This window comes from Curcuma longa, chromosome 5 (genome assembly GCF_044706935.1).
Source record: "Curcuma longa cultivar G26 ecotype Majalengka, Jawa Barat chromosome 5, ITB_CL_G26_1.1, whole genome shotgun sequence".
Taxonomy (NCBI): Eukaryota; Viridiplantae; Streptophyta; class Magnoliopsida; order Zingiberales; family Zingiberaceae; genus Curcuma; species Curcuma longa.
Window position 1 is genome coordinate 7,567,887 of NC_133865.1, and position 27,659 is coordinate 7,595,545.

Consider the following 27,659-nt stretch of genomic DNA (forward strand, 5'->3'; position numbering starts at 1 on the left):
TGCCTGCTTCTCCAACTGAATTTTGAGCTGTGATTTGGATGATGCAGAGAGATTATATAGAGCAAGTTGATTAAAATTTTATGATGTTGTATCATAAATACTACAAAATAGTGAAACAACTTAAATAAAATGATTAAACCCTTCATTGACTTTGATCTTATTTATGAACCTTGAACTGATCTCATGAAATAACAATAATGATAATAATAATAAGAAGAAAAGGAGTTGAAAACTTGGTTAATTGGTAAGTGTTATATACAATGAATTTACTGAATTTTTTCTATATATTTTATTTTGTTGGTAGCAAGTTACATAATCATGAAACTCTCAATCTCTTTTAGAGCCAATTCAAATACAATACTTCATTAATAAGTGACGCATTGAGAATGTTTAAAGTATTTTCAATCGCTGTTTTTCATAGTAAGCCATTTAGATGAAGTAACAACAATAATATGATGGCATCATTGCAGTTGACTTTTTAAAAAAAATCCTGAAATTTTATTTGACTTTATCTGCGACAAGTTGACTTTTTAAAATAATTCTGGACAGGGAATCATTTGTAAAAATATGGATCCATGATCTTGACAGCAATCTAATTAAACTCTACAAAAAGCAGAAGCATTTTACCTACAAAATTCAAATAAACAGCATGAAAGCAGATTCATAGCACAATAGAACAAGATAGAACCACACATGGAATAGTTGCAGTTGCTTTGTTTTTGAACCTGATGAAGAAATAATAATTGTGTTTGTGTGTGATATAATACTGGACAATCTAAAACTTTGTTAAAATTATATTCAGAAAAAGGATATTCTAAACACATTCATAGAATTAGAATTTAGAAAGAATATTATATTCTAATACAATTGGTTAAAGCACAAACAGCCACACTTTATTGCATGGGATGACAAGTTCAAAAGACGTGGAATTACATTACCCTCAAAGCATGAGATGGCAGGTCCAGAAGATGTGGAATGACATGATCCTATAGCATGGTAATGGACCGTTCTACGAACATGGGATGATAGGGTTAATGAAATGTGAGATGATGTGATCTTCAAAGCATGAGAATGGAACCTTCCCATCTTGTAGGTGTCGTCCTGTCAATCATGACATGGAGAACATGGCCACCCCTCCTCATATAGGGTTGAGGTATAAAAGCTAGCTCACATGAGTGAGTGAAGGTAGGCGCATCAACCATTCTCTATCCTTTTCTGCCATTTTCCTCTAGTTCTTCTCCTTCTCTCTGCCTCCAGAGATCTTACTTAAGTGTCAGAATAGCTGAGCCAAGGTTAGCCTTGGGCCCTTGGCCTCCATTCTCGAGTTTTGTAGAAATCCAGACAACACCTTCTCCACCAGATCATTCCAGATCAATCAACTTTGAAGATAGCTCACCAATGGCTCACCCTACCATATCTCAGATAGGAATAAATTGGCACAGTTTGTAGATATAGTATCTTGAGTTGAGTTTATAAGATGAATGACACAAGAAGAACTGTCGAGAATCATAATCCAACTAATGAAGGTGGCCAAGGCCTTATGATAACCATGACCCAAAAAGATTTCAATAAGCTTGTCTTTGCGATCACACAGGAGGTACTACAGAAGCACCCGTTGATGAACTTGTCTCCTTCAAAGATATTCTCTGTTTTGACAGAAGTGCCTTTGATTTACAATTCCCTATTCTTGTCAGAACTTCAATCAGATAAGAGGAGCAGTCTTATGAGTCCATCTCAGAAGTGCATATGAGTGTTTTCTCACAAAGATGAGTGCTAGAAGAAGACTTCTTTCTGCCCCTGATGAAGAAACCCCTAATAAGCTTTGACAGTCTCTTAGAGCGAGCCAAGGAATATGTCAAAGTGGAGGAAGTCCAGTTCATGACGAGAAAAGGCATTAGTAGGCCTATACCATCAATTGCTCGATTTAAAAGCAAGGCTCCTCCACCACCACTACGAAACAAGGAGACGCATCAACCATTCTCCACCCTTTTTCCCATTTTCCTACTGTTCTTCTCTTTCTCTATGTCTCCATAGATCTTACTTAAGCATCAAAGTGGCTAAGCCAAGGTTCACCTTAGCCTCCATCTAACCCTCATGGAGTTTTGCAAGAATTCAGACAATACCTTTTCCATTAGATCATTAGATCAGATCAATCAACCTTAAAAACGGTTCACCAGTGGCTCATCCTACCAAGTCTGAGATACAAACATGTTCCAAGGCTCGGTGTCGTATACACGTCGTCTTCTACGACAACCATGAATGACACCAGTTTTCCGATCACCATATTAGTCGGATAATGGAAAATCACTGTCCTCCACCGTGGTAGTGACTTAACGCCAGCTAAACTCACTATATTTTTAAAATAAATTTATATAGGTAGGAGTCTAAGAAAAAAGGATTAGACGACCTATTTGATTTTAAAATGTATCATACCATTTGATTTTTAAAATCAAACTTCGAAAAAAAATAGAATTAATTATTAGAAATGGAATTAGCATCAACATAATTCAGAAAACGACGCGAAGCGCCTCCACCTTTACAAAGATTTCATAGTTCTGTCCAGGTTAAATGAGAGAGTTGTATTTCTATTAGACAAAATTTGACTACCACATTACTATTGATTTCAGACCAATGCTTATATCAGAACACTGGTCTTTCATATATGTACAAGCAATTCTGCAATTATATCAGAACACTGGGCTTTCATATATGTACAAGCAATTCTGCAACTATAATACCTATAAGATAAAAGCTAAAGGGCATTACATTACTTATGTTGTATTACTATTATGTGAACTCCCATGCTTGGAAGTTGGAATTATTGTGTTAAACTATTCTGTAGTCCTTGATAATATATTAGGAAACTATATCATCTTGTTGATTAAGATAAGAAAAATATTAATTGATGTAACTCTATTTGATGCTTCTTGTCACAGGATAGTTGTATCATATACGCGATTACTGAATTCCGTTTGCCTAAAATGGTATACTATGGTATACCAAATCCTAAATTATATACCGCACTAACAGTATACAAATATTTATATCGATACTATACCAAAATTTCAATATACCGAATTTTCAATATGGTATAAATTTCTTACCATTTATATTAAAATTTTAATGTTCGTATGGTATATATCATACTGAAATACTAAATTTCATACCGATACCGATATCGAAAAATTCAGTAGGGTATAATATTGTACCGAAATTTTCAGTATACCAATAATATCGGTATAGTTCAATATATTTCGGTACGGTATGTGCAATATAACGAATATTTGGTATTTTTTTCCTCACCCCTAACTCTAATGCTCTAGCAAAAAGAGAATGAACTAATGCTCACTCCTATGCAAGAACATTTCATCCTCCAGTGACTTTCAAATAAATCTCATATTCTGACCAAAAGTTCTTGGAAGAGACTCTTCTCGTGGTATATGGACTCAAATTTTTGGTCTCTTTCAGTATTGCTACTCACCATGAACAGCTAATTTGTGTTATCGATTGAGATTTTTAGGTTTGAGTTCGATTGACCTTGCATGCAGTGTCAATAACACAGTGGAAGACAATGGAGTTTGTTACATATCAATTAGCCTTCTGGGAGTGTTAAAGGCAAATAACAGAGAACTTAATCGAGAATGTTCATGACAAACCAAATCAAAATAGCAATCATTTCATCCTCCACGACACTTTTCCACACTAAAACAACACCACATCAGAATGTGAAACTAGACAAGAATTATTTTGCAAATGGACGAGATTGTCCCGGTGAGTCTCCTCCAATTTCAAATGAACTGATCTGGCTTGTGTTAATACCTTCATTGTGTTTGAACGTACTATTTAGGCGATCAACTTCGAGTTCCAAGCTATCCTTCAGCTCAAGTATTACCTTAGTCATTGTTGGTCTCTGGCTGCCTGATGTTTGTGTGCACTGTTCTGCCAGCTCTTCAACCTTCCAAGCAGAATTGGCATCAAATTGTCCCCCAAGTCTTGGATCCATAATGGCATCTATAGGCGCATTGACAAGCATTGAGGTCACTCGTTGCGTTATATGAGGCTTTCCTGAGCTGGGTACAAGAGGAAGTTGACCTGTTAAAAGTTCAAAAAGCAGTACCCCAAAACCATATACATCGCTCTTGGCAGTGACCTGCATAGTGTTATGGTACCTAAGCAGAAGATAGCAAGGAAATCAAATGAGCACTTTTTTGTGCTATCATAATTCATGAGCCAAAAACATCTCTATAAACTTCAACGGAGTATGTAAGGTGTACGGTAATCAGTTTGCATCTTATAGAGAAGCTATAGATAGGAACTGAAAGCTGACCAAGATAAGCAAGAGGTTCAACTAAACCAAGCAAGTGTAGATTGGAAAGATAGTTCACTCAAAGATGATGTGGTGGGTGACATCAATATGTTTTGGGGGAAGCAGATATTATCAGAAACTTATCCTAAAGCCCAAATTATTAAACAAGGCATCGATTTTTAAATTTGTATGGTAAACCATAAGGCATCTAGTTTATTTTAGTTTTTTTTTTACTTTGTTGGAAGGAACAAACTTTGTATTAAAATAGTTTGCTCTTTTTTACTCTTGGTTTACCAACCTTAATGGATTATATGTTTTACCATGCAATGACAATTCAACAAAATTTAACAAGAGACTTAAAAACGTACTCAGGATCAACATATCCAGGTGTTCCAACCACATTTGTAGATGCATTAGTCTCATCATCACCTTTGTAAGCCTTGGACAATCCAAAGTCTGCTATCTTTGCCTCTAGATCTGGCCCCAAGAGAATGTTAGATGACTTTATATCTCTGTGAATTATTGGTGGGCGGCACTTATGATGCAGATACTCTAACCCTGGATCATATTGACCAGAGTTAGCTGTTGGATGAAAACTATCGTGCTAAGTCACTGAGATATGCATAGTGCTTTCAGCCAAACCTTCTGCAGCTCCAATAGCAATTTCAAGTCGTTCACTCCATGACAAGCTTCTACCAGCTTTACCTGTAATGGTCATTTGATGCAATAGAATGCCTAAGCAACCATTCAGGCGAATTGATGAGAATAACTGGCATATGATCAATCTTATGTTTTACCGTACCTATCTAAGCCTAATCAGGTATAATTAGGTAGAGTGGTCTGTCTACTATCCACATAGATTCTATTGACCAAACAAGAAGAATGTAACAATGCTTTTTTATGAGAGAATCAAATATGTGAAAACTTATGAAACAGTTTGCTACCTCTGCTAAAGGCTTATCCTATAGATACCCAAGGAAAGATCTTTATTGAATTTTTGCGATATAGTGGAAGTTTAAATATGAGAAGACAAACAAACTAATGTCGAAGCTTAGCTAACAGCTAATAACCACTATGTCAGATCTCTCTCTCATTTTTTTCTCTTTGTATAACAAAGAAAACATGAATATTAGCATCAAAGCAAGGAAACCAAAAAATTGATCAACATAATCTACTTGCAAGAATTATTTAGCAGTAATGCCATGGTTTCATAACCTATCAAATGATCATTAAGGCTTCCCTGAGCCATATATTCATAAACAAGAGCCAGGCCTTCTCCATCAATGCAGTATCCAATCAATTCAACCAAGTTCTTATGATGAATTCTTGTCAAATTCTGAACCTGCAGCACAACACACAAAATAGTATCCAACATGGTATATGCAATGATGTGATATTAAATAAGAACACAGGTAAAGGACCAGACATTTTAGAAGCTATAGAAGTATAATTCTTAATTTGAGAGCTTTTTTTTTTCTTCTAAATTTCATCTTTTGAGTTTTTTTTTAGAAAAAAAATGTTCTAATTATTTTCTTTTTTATTCTTTTATTTTCCCACTTTTTTTAAAAAGAAAAGATTGTGTTAGGTGTTTTCATATAATTCTGATGCATTCAACCATGAACTTTGTTCAAGTTGCAATATTAGTAATGCAGAAGAATCTTTCAGCCATGTTTATCGACAACATCTATAACAGAACACTGAAATAACTTTTTTACTTTTGAATAACATGAACTATATGTTGAGCACCACATGGTCCTCCCTAGAAAATTTTAAGCTTGAGGAAGCATGCCATCTTAATTACCAAGTACACTAGATGCATAAATTTCATCAGATCATCCATACTCGAGTTAAAGTTTTGGAAAGATTAAATTAGTCACCTCAGCAACGAATTGCTTTTCCCCTTGTGGTGATGATTGAGAATGCAACTTGACAGCTACTTGCCTTCCATTTTCCAAACAACCACGAAGCACAACTCCAAATCCCCCTTTCCCAATTGTCCTAGCAAAATTGTTAGTTATGCCAATCAACTGTGTGTATGAAAATCTCATAATATGAGGGTTTGCCTTCAGAGGATCAGGCTGTGGAGGATGAGGTGTATCGTATAGACTATTTTTTTCCTCAAGATGTCTTTTGCCAGGATTAGAGACTGAACCTGTATTGCAAACCAAGAGATAACGGTTACAACATATCAAAGCCTACAGATCTTGGAAAGGAATTAAATTGAAATTAAAGCATGCCACCCAGATTTACCTACCTGGATGACGTTTCCAAATGCACCACCAAATAAATACCACAGCCATTATTAGCAAAAAACCCCCGCCAATTACTGATAACACAATGATAATGGTATTATTATTGTGGTGATGGGATGGGCTTGGAGGAGGAACATTGTCAAATCTGGCATCAAGCAATTTAACCAGTAATAATCAGATTCAGAAACCAATTGAAGGAATACTCACTTATCTGCACTTAATATCATATGGTAGATAACCAACAAGATTACTATGTAGTCCTCTTCTCATGTTTGTTCGCTTGAAAGAGGGCTAGGCTATTTCTTCAAGCACGAATCTTACAGATGATTTGTGCACACATCTTGAAGAAGTTTTTTTTACTTTTTTTTCTTTACCAAACCCTAGGTGCCAAATAGTTATCTAAGCACTACCAAATGATAATCAATGTGCCACTAAAATGTAAACAGTTTTGTATTCTAAATTAATGGGACCTTCCAAGACAAATTCATTTTTTTTTTTTCATTTGGAATTAGTGAGAACTTGATAACTATTTGATGGCACTATGATGGCTATTTGGTGGCACCTAGAATTCTAGAAAATCATTTAAGGACATTTAGAAAACTATTTAGTCGCACCTGGGGGTTGTAAAGATATGTTCAAAATTTTCAGCATTCTAAATTGGTGGCACCTAAATGATAAAGTGCATTTGTGAAATTTTGAATCATCCCCCAAACAAAATAAATATTCCTTTCCTACTCAAAAAACTAGAATTGCTCATGTGTTGATATTTGTTCCGCCAACATAGCATCCATAAAGAACTGAAAATTTGGAAGCAACCTAGATTAAAAAAGAAGATCCACACTTTTCCTGGAAAAGATAGGTCCAAAAAGTGTGGGTCTGGATGAAAGGGCTCTTAAAACCTTATGGAACTAACCTTGTTCAGGGGCAGTTTTTTACCTAATTTGTTTGCTTGCGATAGTTTGTTTTATGGGGCTTTTTATTTGGAGGGATGGATGGGAAGGGGAAGGGGGAGGGGGAGGGGGAGGGGGAGAGGTGAAAAAAATGAAGGTATATTAAAGTGGAGGGCAGAGAGAGCAAGAAACAGGATTCCTCGATGTTGTTTACTCTGACTGAAAGAAGATAAAAAATATAAAAAAAATTTAAAACAAAAATTGATTGGTCAGTTGATTGGCAATGGTCTCTGGACTGGTGGCAATCCAGCTGGCCGTGAGGTTGATGATTGGACAACAATTTGGGACCTAAATTTTCCCAATAAGCTCAGGGTGTAGCATGAATTTTAAGCTCCAGGAAGTCCCAATTCCTTGTCAAACTAGGAACAGGAGGACAAAAAGATTTCATGGGCAGGTGGAGAGATAAGCTACTCACTTCAGCAATACTAGGATTCTACTCATGAATAGGCATGACCATACTGATTCTGAATATATACGTATATTACTAATACTTTATGGAAAGGAGGGGGGGGGGGGGGGGGGGGGGGGGGGGGGGGGGGGGGTGAATATAAATATAAGATACCTTGTATTAAGAGTCCTAATAGGTGCCTTGTATTAAGAGAGAGATACAATTTGCTTTGTAGAATTGACTAAATCAGTTAATAGTAGGAAGAAAGATTTCTTAAGAGAACATTGACGTCAAAATTCAACAGAAGGAATTATAGCGAACACTTACATAATATGTAGCAGCCCATCAGTCACTCTTCTACTAAGCGAAGGAGGTATTGTCTTATCAATGTTGGTTTTCATTAAATATCTGAGGGAAAAAATCAAAGAAAATTAATATATTAAAAAGAGATCTTGTGCCACTAATTCTTCTATTTGATAATAGATAGGAAAAAAACCATTGGTGTAAGACTTACAGAACTTTAAGATGGGGCAATTTTCCTAATACATCAGGTATCATTCCTGTTAAGTTATTATAAGATAGATCCCTGAAAGTAACAACCAAATTAGAGTTCCAAGTCATCCCTTGAACAAAACAACCAAGGTACATGTAAAGTTCACATCTCTAACAATATCATATCGGTGCTCTACATATAATCAATCAACTTGGTGTAGACTGCATAGGCACATGTAGCTCTCACGCATAGTGATGATCCAGTTATGTATCATAAACAAAAAAGGTTGATGATACGCAATAGGTCAAGATTGACAACCTAGAATGACCAAATGGGAATGTGTACTATATACCATTGATGAAATGATTGTATATGCACAATTATGAACATTAAAGAATGATGAAATGATATTCTCTTTATTGTGTGAGATAATTTATGTAAGATGGACATAAAACATAAGTGGAAAATTTCGTAAGAGAAGAAAACAATAAATAGTAGCTTGTACCTTAAGAAAGTAACTGTGGAGTACTGGTTACAAAAATGAACTTTAATTAACTGGACAAAAATACAAAATATACAAGTATTGCATAAAACTCAAAGTTGCATGCCTGAAGTTCAGAAGACACCAACCGATCCTACTATATAACCACAGTGTTTTCTATGTTAGTTCTAATTGTGAAAAAAAGAATAATATGATAATAGGACAAGACATTATAGGTAGAAAGAATTATCTGTAAGTTTGCTGTTTCCAGTAGCTGCACGAGATATGCATTTTAAGTACTTAGTACTCAAAACCAAGACAATTATCTAAGTATCCTTTAACAACAAACACAGAAAGGAAAGGACTTCCAGGATTGCTTTCATAGTCAAGGTGCAAGTATATAGATATACAATCAAGGTACTTATCATAAAGCATCAGCACTTACAGATAATTGATCGCTGAAAGCTCACTGAAGGAAGGGGATATTTCACCAGTCAGTTCACTAGAAGACAGATTTCTGCAAATAATCAAATTCATATTATAAATTTAAATATTTGAGAATTTTAGAACACTCATTGTTTTAATAATATTTTTTTCTTCAGTGGATAACTCACACAGCTGTGATACTCGGAGGCTCTGAAACATAGCTACAATTCAAACCAGCCCATCTATATTCTACTGGTGAACAGGGATCACCTGTCCATTGCTTCTTTACTTTGTATTGAGCCTTGATGGAATTAATGGCATCAACTAGTTATCAATAGCCAATAAACAAAGAAATCAGTCAGCACAATGCACTAACTATTGTTTGTGGAGAAGAATCATGCAAATTAAAAAGAGAAACAAAGCAAGCATGACCACGACCCAATTAAGAAAGTAACAAAATAGATCTGCAAAGAAATTCGTAGTTTATGTCTGAATAGCAAAGTCTTACACAGAAAACCAAAGAGCATAAGATGCTGTAAATCTAATAGCAGACCATTTTTACTTAGGCAGTTTTATGCCATCAACATATCCTATCATAAAAGCAAATTACTAATAGGGTTGGCAGAAAATTATGCTCTAGTGGACAGTTTTCTTAGTTTCAAACTCATCTGCAGTTAGAGAAATGAATGAAGTTACCAAGGAACCAGTTGGGTCCTACATAAAAGAAATGATCCCATAGTAAGTAACACCTACGTAGAAAATGAAACAGCATAACAAAAGAGAGCAATGATTTAGTAAACGTTTTCTAGAGCATCTGCAAAAATTATTACAGCTGATGAATTCTTTTGAAATAAGGAGAACTAAAAATTTTAGTTTTCATTCTGCCATTAAGCTAATTGAATTTGAATGGTTCAGGCTACCGAATAGGATGACTAAATCAAGCACGGTTTGAATTATTAAACTTCTAGGTTATTTTAATTTGTGAGAACGAAGTTTGAATATTCAAGAGCTAAAAGTAACTTAATCAAATATCTAATTCCACGTAGCTATCATGCATAAGATAAGAAATTCAGCTAACCCTTTCATGCATGTGGGTCGATATCTCGCCTTAGGACACCATCCATTGAAGTTACAGGAATTTACTTAAGTTGGCACTAAATTTATTTTTAAGTTATTATTTTTATTAGAAATATTATCTAATAGTGTCAATGTAATTTAATATCTCAAATGCCAACGTCGTAACAATCAGAATATCTTTTGTTTTTAACTCATTAAAGTTTTAATCTTTACTAATAAGGTATCCAACTAAAAATTAAGCACTTTAAATTTCACAAAAGTCGAAACACTTCGTGCCAACTCGTGTTATATAATGTTGAAAAATTAATATGCTAAAAGAATATGCCGAAAAAGCTCCACTTTTTTCCCGTTAAAACTAAGAGCTAACACAAAGCAACTGTTTTTCCCTCAAAATGAAAATGACCGAAGAGAATAAAAGTATCAGGGAAGCAATTGGTCGGGTGTCTGGTACGCAATATTTGATCTACAGAAACAAGATCACAACTTCAAATTTTTCATCAGAAAAACAAAAATATGTTGCAGACAACATACCATCTGTCTCATTGGTCGTCACGTTCTCGAGTTCCATGGCGGAAAACAGCTCCAAGGCATTCAAGATAGGAGGCAGGTTGAAGCTGTCGTTGGGCTTGATCTCCCACTCATAGCTATAGTATTGGCTGAGGTGGGCGATACTGCAGGCGAAATCCGCCAAAAGGTAGTGAGGGGAGTAGTCAGCTAGCCAGATCTCGCCGTTGAGAAAGATGTCGAAGGCCCTGGACTGATTGGGGAGGAGGGCGTCGAACTCGGAAAAGTATAAGTTGGCGTAGAACTGATTGTAGCGAAACCCGATTCCGGCGAGGCTCCAGTTGAATGCAATGTCCATGACGCCGGCGCTGGCGGAGGGGGTGACCGCCGTCTGCATGACGGCCACCGGCACCGCGTACTGGTCATTGGAGGCGTAAACGATCGGCTTAGTGGTGTTGATGTTGGTCCAATCAGACCGTGTCCACTCTGTCCAGATGCGATCGTACGGGTCCGTCGGGTACCTATTTAAAAATATGCTTGAACTTTTTATTCTTTATACGATAATATTTACAAAATGGGTTAAAATTAAATACAATTTTTTTTATTGTCGTTAAAAAGTTGCACGTCAATGCATTTTAGCAACAGTGCTCAATAAATGATCCGCAACGAGCTGTTATAGATCAAAACTGTTTAAAAAATAATTAAGTTATTTTGATCAAATTTAAACAATTTTAATTAATAGTGGTCTATAATCTATATATTTTAATAATTTTGGTAATATTTTATATATTGTAGGATGCCCTTTTCTATGTAAAAAGAAGAGCCCTGTATAATAAAAATATTCAAGAAGATAATGATTAACTAAAAAGAAGAATTGAACAAGTCACTGACCTTATGGTTTGAGTTGCACCCAAGTTTCGCCTGGTGTAGAGTCGAAGATAGAAGCTGCTATTGGCTAGCGGGTACAAAGAGTAATTCATGGGTCTCAGCTCCAAAGACGATATGAAGGGGACTCCATTGCCGGTATTCACCAGGCAAATCGATACGGAATTGTTGGCCACCGCAACGATCAGAGCCTCTGCGCTATATGTGATAGACTCGTTTTGTATGCTCATTGTCATCAACATGTTAACATCGATGTAAACATCGAATTCCAAAGGCTTGCTAGTGTTAGCTTCGTGGAGTCCATCATAGTTGCCGTACAAGAAGTAGGCGCGCACCAAGTATTTGTAATATTGCACCACCGGTCGCAACGTGTAGCAGCTCCGCGTGCTGTTGGGGAAGCTGCGCAACGTGGTTAGTTGCTGCTGGTACTGGTCGAGTCAAGGTTTGTTGGTTATGTAGGTCGAGTCAATGGTGTAGTCTTTGCCCAAGTCTATGTAAGCATCGTCGGAAACATAGGTTAAGCCGGTGGTGCTATCGACATGGCTGTTGCCATCGCCGATCCCGCAATCGATGCTTATGAAAGACGAAGAATAATCTGTAGATGTTCATATGGAAGATTTAGTACAATTCGAAAGTTAAAAGTGTGCAAATGAATAGTCCAGTATATAGTTCCCGTTATACACGGTCTTATAAATATGCAGTGTGTCAATTTATACCTGGAGGGGGCTGGCAATGAAGCCCAAGAACATTAATCAGTAGAATTTGCAGGAGCACCCAAAACCAGTAGCTTGAGTCTGATCTCTTCTCCATTGCCTGCTTCTCCAACTGAATTTTGAGCTGTGATTTGGATGATGCAGAGAGATTATATAGAGCAAGTTGATTAAAATTTTATGATGTTGTACTATAAATACTACAAAATAGTGAAACAACTTAAATAAAATGATTAAACCTTTCATTGACTTTGATCTTATTTATTAACCTTGAACTGATCTCATGAAATAACAATAATGATAATAATAATAAGAAGAAAAGGAGTTGAAAACTTGGTTAATTGGTAAGTGTTATATACAACGAATTTACTGAAATTTTTCTATATATTTTATTTTGTTGGTAGCAAGTTACATAATCATTAAAATCTAAATCTCTTTTAGAGCCAATTCAAATGCAATACTTCATTAATAAGTGACGCATTGCGAATGTTTAAAGTATTTTCAATCGCTGTTTTTCATAGTAAGCCATTTAGATGAAGTAATAACAATACGATGGCATGATCCCAGTTGACTTTTTAAAATAATTCCTGAACAATTTTAATTAACTTTATCTGTGACAAGTTGACTTTTTAAAATAATTCTGGACAGGGAATTATTTGTAAAAATATGGATCCATGATCTTGACAGCAATCTAATTAAACTCTACAAAGCAGAAGCATTTTACCTACAAAATTCAAATAAACAGCATGAAAGCAGATTCATAGCACAATAGAACAAGATAGAACCACACATGGAATAGTTGCAGTTGCTTTGTTTTTGAACCTGATGAAGAAATAATAATTGTGTTTGTGTAATATAATACTGGACAATCTAAAACTTTGTTAAAATTATATTCAGAAAAAGTATATTCTAAACACATTCATAGAATTAGAATTTATAAAAATATTATATTCTAATACAATTGGTTAAAGCACAAACAGCCACACTTTATTAGTGGATAGATTAATAGGCCTCTAGAGTGTGTGTGAATAAATCTGGAATACAAATGTTCATATTGCAACTGAGACAAGATCATCTGAGGGATCAAAAAAGATGAGTAACTAAAGAAAGGAGCTTTGAACACTCCTCAGCAAGTGCATGAGAGGCTAAAGGCCTTTTGCACTCACAGTCTGAGCTGCTATGCTTTCTTCTGCATCAAGCGTCGTCGAAAACAGTTGCTGCTCGACAAGGATCCGAAAGTAGGAAAGTACTACCGGACCACTCTAATTCTGCTTCCTCCAAATCTAAGATTTAAATTGTCGTACAAGTGTCCCACCGTTACAAGCCTAGGATCGTCTGGAGGGATCTCTCTTTCCTAAAACCAATTGAAGGAGTGAAATGGGAGAAAAGGATATAAAAAAAAACGAAAGGAAAAGATTTAGATACCTTTAAGCCTTCATAATAAGCTTTAACAGCAGGAAAAGTTGGATTGATTCCGCGGCTTTGGCAAAGATCCCATATGTAGTTTGCAGCAGTGTATCCACCCGTCTGCACCAATTGGATTATTCGAGTTAGCTACAATCTGAAAACCAAGCTTAGTTTTTCCCAGAAAAAAAGAAACCCAAGGAAAACACACAGATGGAGAATTATGTGAAGTTTCACAATCGAAAAATCTAACAAAAGTTTTGAATTTAACACATGCTTTCAGATTTTTCAATCAAATTAAAGTTTTGTGCCAATTTTAGTCCTTTGAAATGTTTGAATTCCATGCGCTAAAATTTAATTTTGTTACAATTAAAGCACATGCTTCCAACTTCCATTAGATATTTATTTACCTAGCTTTTATTTGAGGAAGAAAAATAATTTGAATATCTATTATTTTAATGAAGTAGTATCTATTTAATCCCATTGCCAACTACAAAATTACAATGTTGTTTTATTGAAATAATAAATATATAAAGTTACAGTTTGCCCGAGTCTTAAATATTATGCAGAAATTGACATAAATTAAAATTTCAGAAGGAATTGCTGGTGCTGAAATAGAATTAAACCTTGGTGCATGTAACTGAAAATTTTCAAGTGTGCTACATCACAAGAGCAGAATAATAAATACAGAGCAGTGCCAGTGGCTAAAGTCAGGTACCTTCTCTCCCGCTGCAGCAAGCAGGAGATCACTTCCCATCTTTGGGTTTAAGAAGATTCCTCTTGCATGGAATTTCTCCTATGAGAAATTGAAATTTTCATCAGATCGATACCAAAGAATTAATTGGATGGAAAACACATAAACAATATCCAATATTAGAAGAACTAAATACTAGAGTCTCTTGAGCAAGTTGCATCCCTCTAGGCGTGTATCCAACCATCGCTCCTTCAGCCAGAGTCTGAACATCACACGTTCAAGGGAAAAAAAATAGAATTCTTGAGCAGTTGAGGCTAAAGCAAAAGCTTATCCGTAATGCTACTAATGAAGGAAGCATTGACACTACATATTTGAACGTAAAAAACAGTACGTGCATACCATAGGAATCTCATTAGAAGCTATTTCGTAAAAACAACTTTATAATCTCATTACAAGCTATTCTATAAAATCAATAGCAAATTAATGAAGCTATAAAGTACTCTCAGAGTCAGTATATCTGAGAATAGGAAAGTTCCAGATAATTCCACAATTCGAAAAAGCAAAAGTATCACATATTCCTATCCGATTACTAGCCTCTAATTAATATGGGTAGATAATCCAACAAAGAGTACTTAAAGCACTCTTTCTCAAAACATAGGATATCCAAAAACCATACAACCTGAGAAACTTTTCCAAAAAGTAATGAACACGACGTCTATATAAAAACAATATAAGACTAACAAAACCAAGGTTCAAAATCTCAATTTATGCTGGAGTTTCAGACTTTGTTCAGAACAACATGGTTTCAATCCCGTGGCAACGTACCATCATATGATGCTAGTAGTGAATTAGAGATTGAACGAGGAAAAAGATGAAAAGAAAAAAGAAGAGAAGATAATTATATAACTTGTTTAAAATAATTATACAACTTATTTAAAATAACATTTCATAATATACTTTCTCGTTGTACTTTCTATCCATATGATATAATTTTGACATTGTGTTGTGAGAACACAAGCTACGAAAAATAACTTTACTTCAATTCATCTTGAAGTAGTGTGCCAAGGGGTCTTAAGTGTTGGCATGTTATGATAGTCACCACAGTGATCGACATAGACAACACATGAGAGCTTGCTTATGTCGATTAGCATAGAGTGTCAGTAATTTGTTAGAATGATACGTTTCAATGGTACCATCTGACATGGTACAAGATTCCAAACCTTGAATAAAATTGTAAAGGACTCAAAATTAGTATACTCGAGAATAGAATATTTATTTTACAGAAAAAAATACCATTAAAAATCACAAGAATTCTCCCAGATTCCTATCCTCCTATTACTAGATTCTTAGTTAATCTCTCTTAAGATAGTCCAACAAAAAATACTTAGAAGCACATCTTCGCAAAACATATATATCCAAAATAGACACAACCAGAGAAAAATCTTTCCAAAGAGTAATGAAACATTATATAAACTAATTATAACATATTATTTGAACATAACATGGCATAGAAAAGTACCATAAATTGGTCAGGTTGAAAGAATTTCAGGAAGGTATTAATCTCGCATTCGAAATAACTCAGGACAAGAAAAATCTACTAAAGCCTCTTATTTTTAGAATCTATGGGGTTCCAAGCCTGAACTGTCTGATTTTCCATTTTCATCTTTCATTTTATTTTTTATAACCTCATGCATTTTATAACTTGCACTTCTTCCATCAATGACACAGAAATCGCAAGAATGAGATAGAGAAGAATGATACGGCATAAATTTGAAATGCTAATATAAAGAACATAGGAATAAAGAATGAGAATATACCAAGTGGAAGAAAACATCACTATTTGGTACTCACTGTAAGATCAATTTTTTTTTTCAAGTAACTCACCGCGTACAATTCAGCAAATGGAGGTCTTATCCCTGTATAATCTTCAAAGGTCTTAACACCAGAATCAATATCCATGCAATTGAAGTAGCACCTACACCCATGACAATGTACCAAGAGACAAATACCACAAAAGACTTGAAATAGCCAAATTTTGTATGTTAATCAAGTACATACTACTGGCATAGATTGGACAGAAAGCAAATATTAAATAACAGGATGTTTTAAACATGTCTATGACAGGAAAATGTATTACTATAAAAACAGATAAATGGAGTTCAGTATTTGATCACCGTGACAATATTCACAACAAGCTTATATTAAATTTTTTCACTTGGTTAATCCTTGAGCATCCACATTTTTCAGATTGCTATTTACTAATGAGTTTTATCTGGAAATGGTAATCCAATAGGTCAGCTTAACATGCATAGACTCATCAGATAAAGAAATCTATCTTTTGGAAAATTTTAATTCGGCTAAGCCTTCACAAAGATATACAGAATACATACAGAAAGCAAAAAAAGGTCAACCAGAAAATACAAACTAGGAAACATAGATTATCCAATATACAATACACTATTAACCAAGAGATGTTAAGAGATGACAGCACCATTTTCGTGTAATTGAAAGACAAAAGGCATCTTTGGACTAAGAGGATCTTTCTCTAAGTTTCTGAAAAGTTTTTTCTCAATGCCACCAAAGGCCATTAGACCTTTAATAATAAAAAAAAGCACAAAACTGCACCACAAAGTAATGTCTTGCAGCTGCAAGCTTAGAAAGCAGAAGTCTAAAGCCTACCAACCTAGGACATAATAGTGAAATACTTCATGTTGCCATATGTTTGTTCCTCAAGCAGTTTGACACAAATTCAATATAACAATTTTTTTAAAAAAAAAATGTAATGATAACTGCATTTTGTGCATCATCTTAACAAGTCTCAGCAGCATAAGATTTAAGCATTGAGGAGAATTAATAAATAGATAACACTGTTGAGTTGTCTGCAACTCCATAAAAGCAAAAAATCAGCAAAGGATACAATCATATGTTATGTAGATAGTACTTACCTCATTGCATGCATAGCAATGAAAGCATCAAATGAATAACCATCTTGTTTGATCATATCAAGAATTGTTTCCAGAGTCTACCAAAGAACATAGAAAATAGGAGATAATAAACAACTGCATATAGCAACAAAAATAAAATAAAATTTTCCAGTAGAATTTAAAATATACTTCTTTGCTTTTCAACTCTGCACAAGCATGCACAGCCACATGATACACTGTTAAATTCCTGTTTATAAACCCCCTTCTGTGCATATATTCTGCAGTAGGAATATTGTACAACTCCTCCTCTGACACGTTCATCATCACATTCTCACCACTGTTTGTTGATGTTTCAACAGAAGACCATCCTTTTGATTGCTTAACAAGCTCAATAATCTTAACAAAACAAACTTTTACAAATTATAATATGTTTTGATGTGAACAGAAGTAAAAGGCAAGACAAATTACATACCTTTGTAGTTGTTTCTTCAGTAGTCGGTTGCTTATTCTTAAATGCGCTTATAAGTCCAGCATAACAGAACTTATTTAACCCAAGACCGGCAGCAGTCATATCACGAACAATGGCGTAACTGAAGAAAAACTCAATTGATTATAACAATCTTCATCTCTCATCCAAAGTTAGGTCAAAAGTAAAATAAAATCTAAAGTATCTGTGCATGTCAATAAAAATTAAAAAGAGATTCTTAATAAGCTTGCCTCAGAACTGACAAATGCAAAATAAGGTCATATTCATATGGCCACAATATCTGTCAATGCAATTTGACCAAAAAAAAAAAAGACAATGCAAAAAGAAACCTGTTACATGAAACACACACTACTATGTTTCTTAAATGAGTAACTGCAACAAAACTATTCGATACATTCCTGGTATTCACACCCAAACTATATGGGGAATGACATTAAATATACCATACTCATTCACCGACTGAGAACCAAATAGACATATCAAAGACAACCAGATTCTAATATACTGTGGAAATGTTTGCTTTATTTTAAGATGTCAAATGAGTAACTTAAAGTAATGTATGTTATAAATAGGAAATTTTCATATCATAATTTTTGTAGAAAAAGAAAAATACTCTGCAATACAACATCTAGCGTATATTAAACAACTCGAATAGATAACTTGTTCATGCTTTTTGGAAAGTTAAGATTCCTTTTGAACAATTAGAAAGAATCACAATATCAACTGAAGTAAATTGCCAACAGTTAACACTGATAAATTAACCATATGACAATGATACTAATGCCATTGTCATTTGTCCACCATCCAATACTAATATCTATTAGTCATGACTACTAATAATTAAAATATCAAAAAACAACTTCCGAAATTTCATTGATATAAAGCTTGTCTTATATTCAGTTACATGTATGTTAAATGTCAATTGAAATGTATGCTAATGATTGTTATTCAATGTTAATTACAATGGCATAGTTGGAAAGCTCTGTACTTCGTAAGAAACAACACCTTAAAAATTCTACCAATAAAGGAGACAAAGTGTTTGGTTCTTTCTTTCATATTCTGAGTGTTATAATGTGTGAGCAAGCATATAATTATAACAAAAATGATGAAGAAATGTTAAAAGATAAAATTTAACAGACTTTAAAGGAATTTTTTTGAGTATGATGGTAAATGATTCCACATTTACTCTCTAAAATCAAAACAATCAGACTATTTTCTAAAGAATATGCAATATTGTCATCCTTTGGATGAGATAGTAAGATCACTCTATGAGGTATTGTGCTGTACGTGTATCACTCATGGTTTGAACAAGGTCAAGGGTCGACAGTGACCAGTGGAGGTAACAAGATAAGGAGAATATTAATCATCTACTTTGGTAAAATTGGATCATCAGGGATTGTTTACTTATCATTGTTTTGGCATCAGTGTGAATGAGGAAATGTGTATAAACTATAAACATCAAATATACCCTTACCAAAAGTCTATAATTTGTTTATTCTCCCTCTACTAGCATGATTAAGCATGTGGATGTGTATCTAGATGCATGATGAAAATGTACTGATGTCAAGAGCATCATATTGCTAGATCCCAAAGAAGGGCCTAAAATAATAGTGAGTCTCTACCATAATATTTAATCCATCACCTTTACTATCATTTTATATTCCACAAAAACATTCAAATCAAGTGTCAGTCCACATGTGTGGTGTTTAGACCAATCAAGTCTAGTTCACCCTTCCATATGTATATACAAGTAGAAATTAAAATAAAAATCCCTAACAACTTAACCTTTTGGATAAGTTATTTGGAGCTTTTGGTTTGGTTATCCCCTTAAAATTAACTGCCACTAAAAATGATAGACAAACAAGGCAGTTATATCACTGTCCAAAAATGTGAATAAAAGTAACTTCATGGATAACTGCAACAAATCTAAACAATAACATGAGGGGAACCATAGAAGCACATGTATTTCGAGGATCAACATACACTTGATCTGTACGGCCTGTTGTTGCAAAAGCATTAAGGAGACATATGTAGGTTTCGCCTTTCAACTTGACACCATGCCTCTTCATTTCTTCCAAAAGCTTTGGCAAAGACAAATAGAAAAATAACTCAGTTATTTAAAGTACAAAAATGTGCTTAGGTAATAAGTAGTGAAGCACAAATGTTGCTAACTTGCAAAATCTTTCTAAGACTAAAATCAAGAGATCTAGAGTAAGATGAGAAAAAGAATCAGGATTGCTAATAAAGGCAAGTTCACCTTGACGGCTGCATCAGAGCTCTTACATTTCCCACAAGTTGAAATCAAAAAGTGGTACAGATTAACCTGAAAGTTCAAAAAATAATGCTTCAACTCAGCTATATCCAAAGGTTAACATCCCTTGTTTCAGATACAAACATTAGGCACTTAGTATTTGCAAATCCACACATATCACCACAAACAACTTTGAGTAGCCAATAAAATTCGAACATAGGAGAACTAACATCAGGGGGTAAACCCATAGCTTTCATCTCATTGTGGAAGAAGAAAGCATCCTGAAGCCGGCTCCCCTTCATGGTCCCGACAATGAGAGCGTGGAAAGTGTCCCGCATTGGCTGGACTCCGTCCAGCATCATGTCATCATACACATCCCTCAACAAGAATCCTCTGTAACACAATAAATATCAAATAACACCAAAACTGATTGTGACAGTGAAGGGAAGCATCGGAACCTACCTTCGCTGGGCGATCAGGGACCCGATGACGGTGTTGTACTCGGATATGTTATTAGCATAGTTTCTCTTCGCGTACTCAGCCGTCTCCACAGAGAAGGGCCGGCATTTGGTCAGAAGAAACAGCGAGCGGCCACGACGAGCTAATTGTATCAAGAAAATTGGCGAAAAATTGCAACTTTAACAGAGATTCAAGGAGAGGGCGGTCGTGGAAACATCGAAAAAACTGAATCAATCTAAGCAGGAGTGGATTCAATCGCTTACATGCAAAATTCTTCAAAATGTTCATCGCCAATCGGAAGGAGAAAGACCTGCGCCCCTCCCAACCGCTGCTCCGCTGGGCCGTATTTCAAGTTCGAAACGTTAGGGTTTTAGAGAGGTCAAATCTCGTTCTCCGCACCGGCTATTACAGCAAACATTTTGTGAAATAACCCTGGAAGTCTTGTAAATGTACATATGGTTCTCATTGAGGAAACAACTAGTTTTTTTTTATTGGGACCAAAATTTTCACATAAGTGATTTCCTCCCATCAAATATGGTATGGAGTAGAGCTATAGTCCTCCGTCCTAATTAATAACAGTTTCTTGATTTACAGATGGTCGTAAAGTTATTAGTGGACGGATTCCACTTTTTACAAAATAGAGTAGAACTTTTTTTTGGAAGAAAAAGAAATAGAATTACAGTGCCCCCAAGGCATAGTTAAATTAATTATGACAGGACAGACTTATTGAAATGGACAAGAATCAAATTTTGACAAAGTCAAAATAATACCCACCTTCTATAATGATCAACTGTAGCTTTTCCAATTTACCTTCTCATAGATGATCGTGGATCATTATTAAGATGACAAATTCCACACTACAGACTTATCTTTTTCATGATTTTTTTCAATTTATGGGGAAAATTTCAGGACTTATAAAAAAAAACAGTTTTCAACCACCGAAAGGTCGATCTTGTAAAATATTTTGAATCCAAGAATAGCCGAGTTGGTAATGACAGAATTGCATCAATGGAAAGCATGCGTGGACAACCAGTTATATTACATAACTGATAAAAAGATTAAGTCACTATTTTTCGATGATAAAATGTAAAAGACAGTAGAACTTTAGGTATCATGGGAAGGAGATTTGTTCGACTGATAACGGTAGGAACGCCATCTTCAATCCATTTGGAATGTCAAGATCCAAGCATCATTCTGGTTTTCTATGCAGCACTTGGGATTGCTAGAGACCATTCCGGTCACAGTTTTGATTGTTCATATACAAACACTAAGAAACTGATAGCATAACATCACTCAGCTAAGTTTACAGGAGGATCCAAGCTGCCAACAAGGATTGCCAGATCGATGTCCTCGTCCTCAAATTTTTTGATGAAAGGATGGCTCTGAAAATTCAGTAACAATCTATCAATCTCTCAAACGTTATGGTACACAAAAAAAAGAATTACTGAACCACTGACCAGGAGCTCCAAGGATGACAGACGTTGCTTAGGGTCTTTCTGGATGCTGCAAATGATTTGATGGTAAGGCCAATCAATTAGTTTCAACTTGCAAATGAAGAGAACATACCAAAGTAGGAACAGATGCACATACTGTCACCAAAACTTTTAGGGGCTTGTGAGAATATATATATATCATGCTTAGTCAGTACATTTTGACAGCTTTTGTGAGAAAATTGTCACTCAAACCATGATAATGTGATTCTTGTTAGAATTAATATCAATATGTGGATATGCTATAGTTAACGTTTAGTCCTACACTTAGTATTTGACCTTGAGTTATCATGTGGCTAGTGTTGGATTGGCATTCTTGGTTTCAGTTACTATTCAATATCGAACAGCAGAAGCATCAGTGTTGAAGTAGTCTCAGCAAGGCTCTATTTTCCGTATATAGAATCTGAACACCATCTTGTGAAAAGCCAAACTCAGTCATAGATTATGAACTAACTAACTAAAGATTAGCTCAAAGCATAAGAATGGATAGTGCAAAGATTCAGTAAAATCAGATGGCATCAACTTAGATTTATTTTGTCTTCTCCAAAATGAGAAAATTTTGCAAGGATGCCAACTACTAAGAACAGAGTATATAACAAACACAAACTATAGAGTGACAATCTTGCACAATGAATGAAAATGATAACTTGAATCTATATAGAGCCTTTATATAAGATTCAAGGCCAAGGCATTTTAATACGATACCATGGAGGAACTAGAATTCATAGAGGATGTTATATCATGATTAAAATGACATCAGAAATATATTAGTATTTTTTTTATTTAATCCTTTTTAGAGAATTCATCAAGTCATGAAAATATAGTACTACATTACTGACAGTAGAATCAAACTCTATTTGATACATAACATCTTGGAAAATACAAATGAATATGTATAAGAAAAAACTATATGGTGCTACATTGTGCAAGATAAGAGTGAAGACTTATTGGCTGATGAATGATCAAGATAATTAAAAATAAATACATGGGAGTTTAGGGCATACCAAGCTGATATGAACGAACAGAACTCTGGGGAGAACTGATCTGAGGGAGCAGAAGGTGGTGGTTGATCCACAATAGCCTCTAGAAGTTCATAAAAACTCAAATATCCTTCTGGCTCTGTTGATGTGTAAGGAAAATGGCCAATTGCAGACTCAAGGATTACCAAGCCCAAACTCCAGATGTCACTTTTGTAGTCATATGAGGTTCCACTAATTCGTTCAGGCTAAGGATACAAGTAATTTATTATGACAATCAAACTATGAGAACATATACATGCTGTTAGAAAGTTCCCTCAGAAATCAAAAAGTATCAAAACAATGCAACAATGACTTATGGGGTGGTAGTTCACATACCGCCATATAGTTATAGGTGCCAACAAATGTATCACGCTGACCCATGGAATTGGCAAGCACTGCACTTACTCCAAAATCTGTGATCTTCACCTCACCTTTATGGTTCACTAACAAGTTTGATGGCTTTATATCCCTATGAATTACATGTCGTTCATGATGCAGATATACTAAACCCTTCAGAACCTATGCATACATGAGAATAATATCATTGATCAAAGAACAGTGCAGCCTTTCCAGCTTTCATATCCAACAACGTACTAGATACTTGCCTGCTTACAGACAACTGCTAGATATGGCTCAAGAATTGTTTTGACTTGCTTAATTACATCTGCAAGTGATCCACGGTCCATGTACTCAAGTACTAGAGAAATAACACCATTGTGGTAGAAAGAATGGTAACAAACAACAATGTGAGGGCACTGAGAGGCTTTATTTATCTTAAGTTCTTGCACAATTTGTTTACGAACTGTTTCCTGAATGCACATCTGAATACCCTGAAAATAATCAATGAGGTAGAGTTGGGTCACTCTGTTCAAGAAAAAACAAATTCTTTCACCACTTTTTTTATCTAAGACTTGGTTTACTTGGATCTAAAGATAGGAGAGGAAGGGAGAGAGGAGTAACAAAATTCCACATGGATTGAATCCCTTATTTAAATTAATTTTCCTTCACATCCACTTCCCTCACCTAACTATCCGTTCAAGTAAACCCCACCTAGGCAACATGCATTTGCCACTCAATGAGTAAGGATATATGCAAGATACAAATAGAAAAAAGAAAAATAAGTACCATAAATCTAAGCTGGTTCTTAGCCTTCACTATATGGCTTAGTTTGTTGGACTAACTAAACTTACAGACTCAATATATAATAAAGAAGCAACACATGGAGATACTAATCAAGTTTTAATTTTAAAAAATAATTTTTTTAATATGAATATGTGAGCAACAAACAAAGAATATGAACACTGAGTTGAAACATAATATTAATATGAAGCCTATTGTCCCCTAATGTAAAAAATATAAAAGATTGCATCGAAGATAATCAAGAGAATAAGAAAAAGTAAATGGCATTTGATAGATCAAGCGTGAAGAGACTAAAAAATGGATACAATTTTTAGGTCAACCTTTCACCAGAACCTATGCTAATTTGTTGCCAGAGGAAACTATCTTTGCAGCCGATAATCTCACCTTCTTCTGGTAAGTTTGAAAATATAGAATATGCAAACCCACATATACAAGTTGGTAGGATGAGATTGTGTGCCTCATCACAATCCAATTTACATGTTGTACGTTGGTGACTGGTAGTGTTTCCTAAAACAGTTATGTTACAAAATTTTGACAATATTTGGACCGTTTACATTTAACTCAATTTTGTATTTTCCATAAACAACTCTTTGAGTTTTATTTACTTTATCTATAACATACATGCTTGAAACGATTGGATGGCATAGATGAATTTAGACGGTATTTTGATCATAAATGTCCACAGAAATATACCTTTAGAGCATAAAATGTTCCAAGCCATTTATGGCGCACCAGTTGAACAATTCCTCCACTTCCCTTCCCTATGACTTTAATGGTCTCAAGATCTTCCCTAGAGAATTCAACATCTTCTGCATCTGGTGGCTGCACATTGTCCTACCAAAATTCCAAATTTATAGAGAAAACTTGAGAAGTTATGCAATTGAACAGAGCAGATAAATAAGAAATCAAAATCATGTAAATATTAAATTAACATACTGTCTTTAAGAAAGACCAAGAAGATGTTTTTTCATAAATTAATAAGAATATAAATGTAATTCTAAATTAGTAACCGAGAAATATAATAAAAAATGTAGTAAAATTAAAATTCTTGTACATGATTGACTAGACAGAAATGTAAAACTTTTAATATCTATGTAAATAACAACATTAATGGCGAAAATGTATGTGCAATGTAGAGTCTGCTGTTTATGCCTTCCATCCAATTAACAACGGAATATTCTTTAGTTGAATTAGTTACAGTTACACAGTTCCTTTCCTAATATGATGCATTTAGAGACATTTAAATATTTACTCAGTTTCACAAATAAGCTCAATTCTAACCGAACATACAGAAATATGTTTCTTCTAGTGAACCTGAAGGAGACACATAGCGCATGTACAATTGCATATTTCAAATATGCACCCCATTAATTTCAGGCTTGGGATTAGCATCACTTCAGCTATTTCAGACATGACCGTAACAATTAAAAAACAAGTGATCAGTGTGCAATGTGGATATGAAGAATTCTATTCAAACGTTGATTTTAGAACATTAGCAAATAAAACTTTATTTCTCCAATCTACATGCATGAATCACGTTCTGTTCAAGGAACTAAAGTAGAACGTAAAATGACCACTTCCCCTTTTATAATTCTTATCATGTGTGATTTCTGTAATAAGTTTTTAATTCAATTAATTAAATTATCTCATAATTATCATCAACGGACTAGAAGAGTATCAACCTCTAGCATTCTACTTATTTCCTGGTCAGGAAGTACACAATTCAAGCAAAGGCTAAAATCACAATTTGTTCGTCAAAACCCATCCAGAAACACCAAAGAAATACTTAATGTTTCAGTTGGTACGACAACAAGCCAAAATTTCAGCAAAAAGAGAAGGCGGTCGAAGCCAAGTTTACCTGACTAGTTTGACTTTCCTCAGAGATCAACCGCAGTCCCCTCTGATTCAATCGCAGATCCCCATCCGTGAATGTGCCACTCGCCGTCCTGCAATCCGCAAAACCCTGACCTTACTCAAAATCCGACCCAAAACACAGTAAAGAAACTTTGATTTTCCAAATATCAAAACCAGCAGCATTCCACAAAACCCCAGCAGAAAAAGAAACAAAAATCGAATCCAGCTGCGCGACAAGAGGTGATTCAAACAAAATCAAGAACAAAATGTTACAGGAATTTGTCGACGGGGGCTTCCTGGGGGGTAACATCGAGCTTCAGCTGCTTCAATTGCTTGGCGGCCCTCATGATCCCCAAGTTGCTAGGGTTTTCGTGGATGGAAGACAGCAATGTAGAGAGACGAAAATCCAATTTAGGAAATCAAGACTGCAAAATAATCTTTTTTGAAGAGTCAAAAGAAGACGACGGGGACGACTTTGAGTCGAGTATTAATGATTTCGAAACGACGGCAGCGGCCAACGGAACGGTACGATCAAAACTTACGGAAATAAACCCAAATTTAGCAAAATAACGCTGCAAGCCCTACAAAGTTTAAAAGCAATTTAAAGGGCGATGGTACGGTAGGACATCTAAGTTGTCAACAAGCATCAGTGGTTCGATCCCCAGTTATCCGTATTTACAGAAATTTTCCTCCAAATGGAGAGCACAATCAAAGGATGTTGGATAACGATTTACCCCTGATAGCTGGTGAGAACATTTTGCCCTCAACAATAGATTCAATACTAACTGAGATTTATCAATTTTTTTTAAAAATAATATTTTTTCATACCATGCCAGGGGCAAAATAATTTTAATTGTTAAACAATAACTTGGAAGTTTTTTAACAAGCTAATGATAATCAATCAATAATCACTTCCTGGTTATTCATATTCGATTAAGTCTAATAAAAAGAGTCGAACTTTAAAAAAAAAAGGTCTAAATTGGATATTAGAAAAACTTAAATACCCTTTTGATAAAATTCACATAAAACATCATCCATACTTAATTTAAACCTCTATATTGTCGATATATAATATAATTTTTTTAATATTACAACTTTGTTATTTTTATTTCAATGCATGTTTTATAAATGCTATTTATATATAAAATCCTTTTGTCTTTGTCATTTGACAAGAAATGTGATGCTAAGGAGAAACATGTGAAGTATGCTCGACCAAATGTCACAACGGTATCCATATCTCTTCTAATGCAGTACATTTTGCTAATTTTTTAATGTAGTTTTGTTGACCAAACTTTGACATAGGAGAAGAATATAGAATAGTTTCAAGCTTAGAGAGGTAAATATCAATGAATTTATTCTTCAGACTAGTGCAAAGAACTCTTAGACACACAATGGAATTTAAAGTAACTTACGATTGCTAACTAGAGAACAGGAATAAAAATAAGAAGAAAACAAATCATTATGG

The 27,659-nt window shown here is 34.8% G+C and overlaps 3 protein-coding genes and 1 pseudogene across 3 annotated transcripts; all 4 read right to left on the reverse strand.

The window, feature by feature from the left end:
• Window positions 1-3,562: 3,562 nt before the first annotated feature.
• LOC141829684 (receptor-like protein kinase At3g21340) lies at window positions 3,563-5,024 on the reverse strand. The gene is made up of 3 exons (XM_074717208.1): window positions 4,949-5,024; window positions 4,675-4,864; window positions 3,563-4,169 (listed from the first exon to the last, which is right to left on the reverse strand). The coding sequence occupies exons 1-3, from the start codon at window positions 5,022-5,024 to the stop codon at window positions 3,743-3,745; spliced, it is 693 nt and encodes a 230-aa protein (XP_074573309.1). The 3' UTR covers window positions 3,563-3,742.
• A 309-nt stretch (window positions 5,025-5,333) lies between these two features.
• On the reverse strand, window positions 5,334-12,572 carry LOC141829678 (putative LRR receptor-like serine/threonine-protein kinase At1g05700; annotated as a pseudogene).
• Window positions 12,573-13,390: 818 nt separating this feature from the next.
• LOC141829189 (pentatricopeptide repeat-containing protein At4g35850, mitochondrial) lies at window positions 13,391-21,070 on the reverse strand. Its single transcript, XM_074716605.1, has 13 exons — window positions 20,955-21,070; window positions 20,695-20,833; window positions 20,463-20,625; window positions 20,239-20,304; window positions 19,965-20,062; window positions 17,967-18,084; window positions 17,684-17,890; window positions 17,516-17,592; window positions 16,455-16,545; window positions 14,767-14,832; window positions 14,595-14,672; window positions 13,898-13,999; window positions 13,391-13,826 (listed from the first exon to the last, which is right to left on the reverse strand). Exons 1-13 carry the CDS (start codon window positions 20,977-20,979, stop codon window positions 13,722-13,724), a joined length of 1,335 nt encoding a protein of 444 aa, XP_074572706.1. The 5' UTR covers window positions 20,980-21,070; the 3' UTR covers window positions 13,391-13,721.
• Window positions 21,071-21,713: 643 nt separating this feature from the next.
• On the reverse strand, window positions 21,714-26,621 carry LOC141829075 (mitogen-activated protein kinase kinase 1-like). The gene is made up of 8 exons (XM_074716502.1): window positions 26,468-26,621; window positions 26,199-26,286; window positions 25,034-25,174; window positions 23,806-24,030; window positions 23,537-23,719; window positions 23,186-23,406; window positions 22,149-22,194; window positions 21,714-22,073 (listed from the first exon to the last, which is right to left on the reverse strand). The coding sequence occupies exons 1-8, from the start codon at window positions 26,539-26,541 to the stop codon at window positions 21,981-21,983; spliced, it is 1,071 nt and encodes a 356-aa protein (XP_074572603.1). The 5' UTR covers window positions 26,542-26,621; the 3' UTR covers window positions 21,714-21,980.
• Between the last annotated feature and the right edge of the window lie 1,038 nt (window positions 26,622-27,659).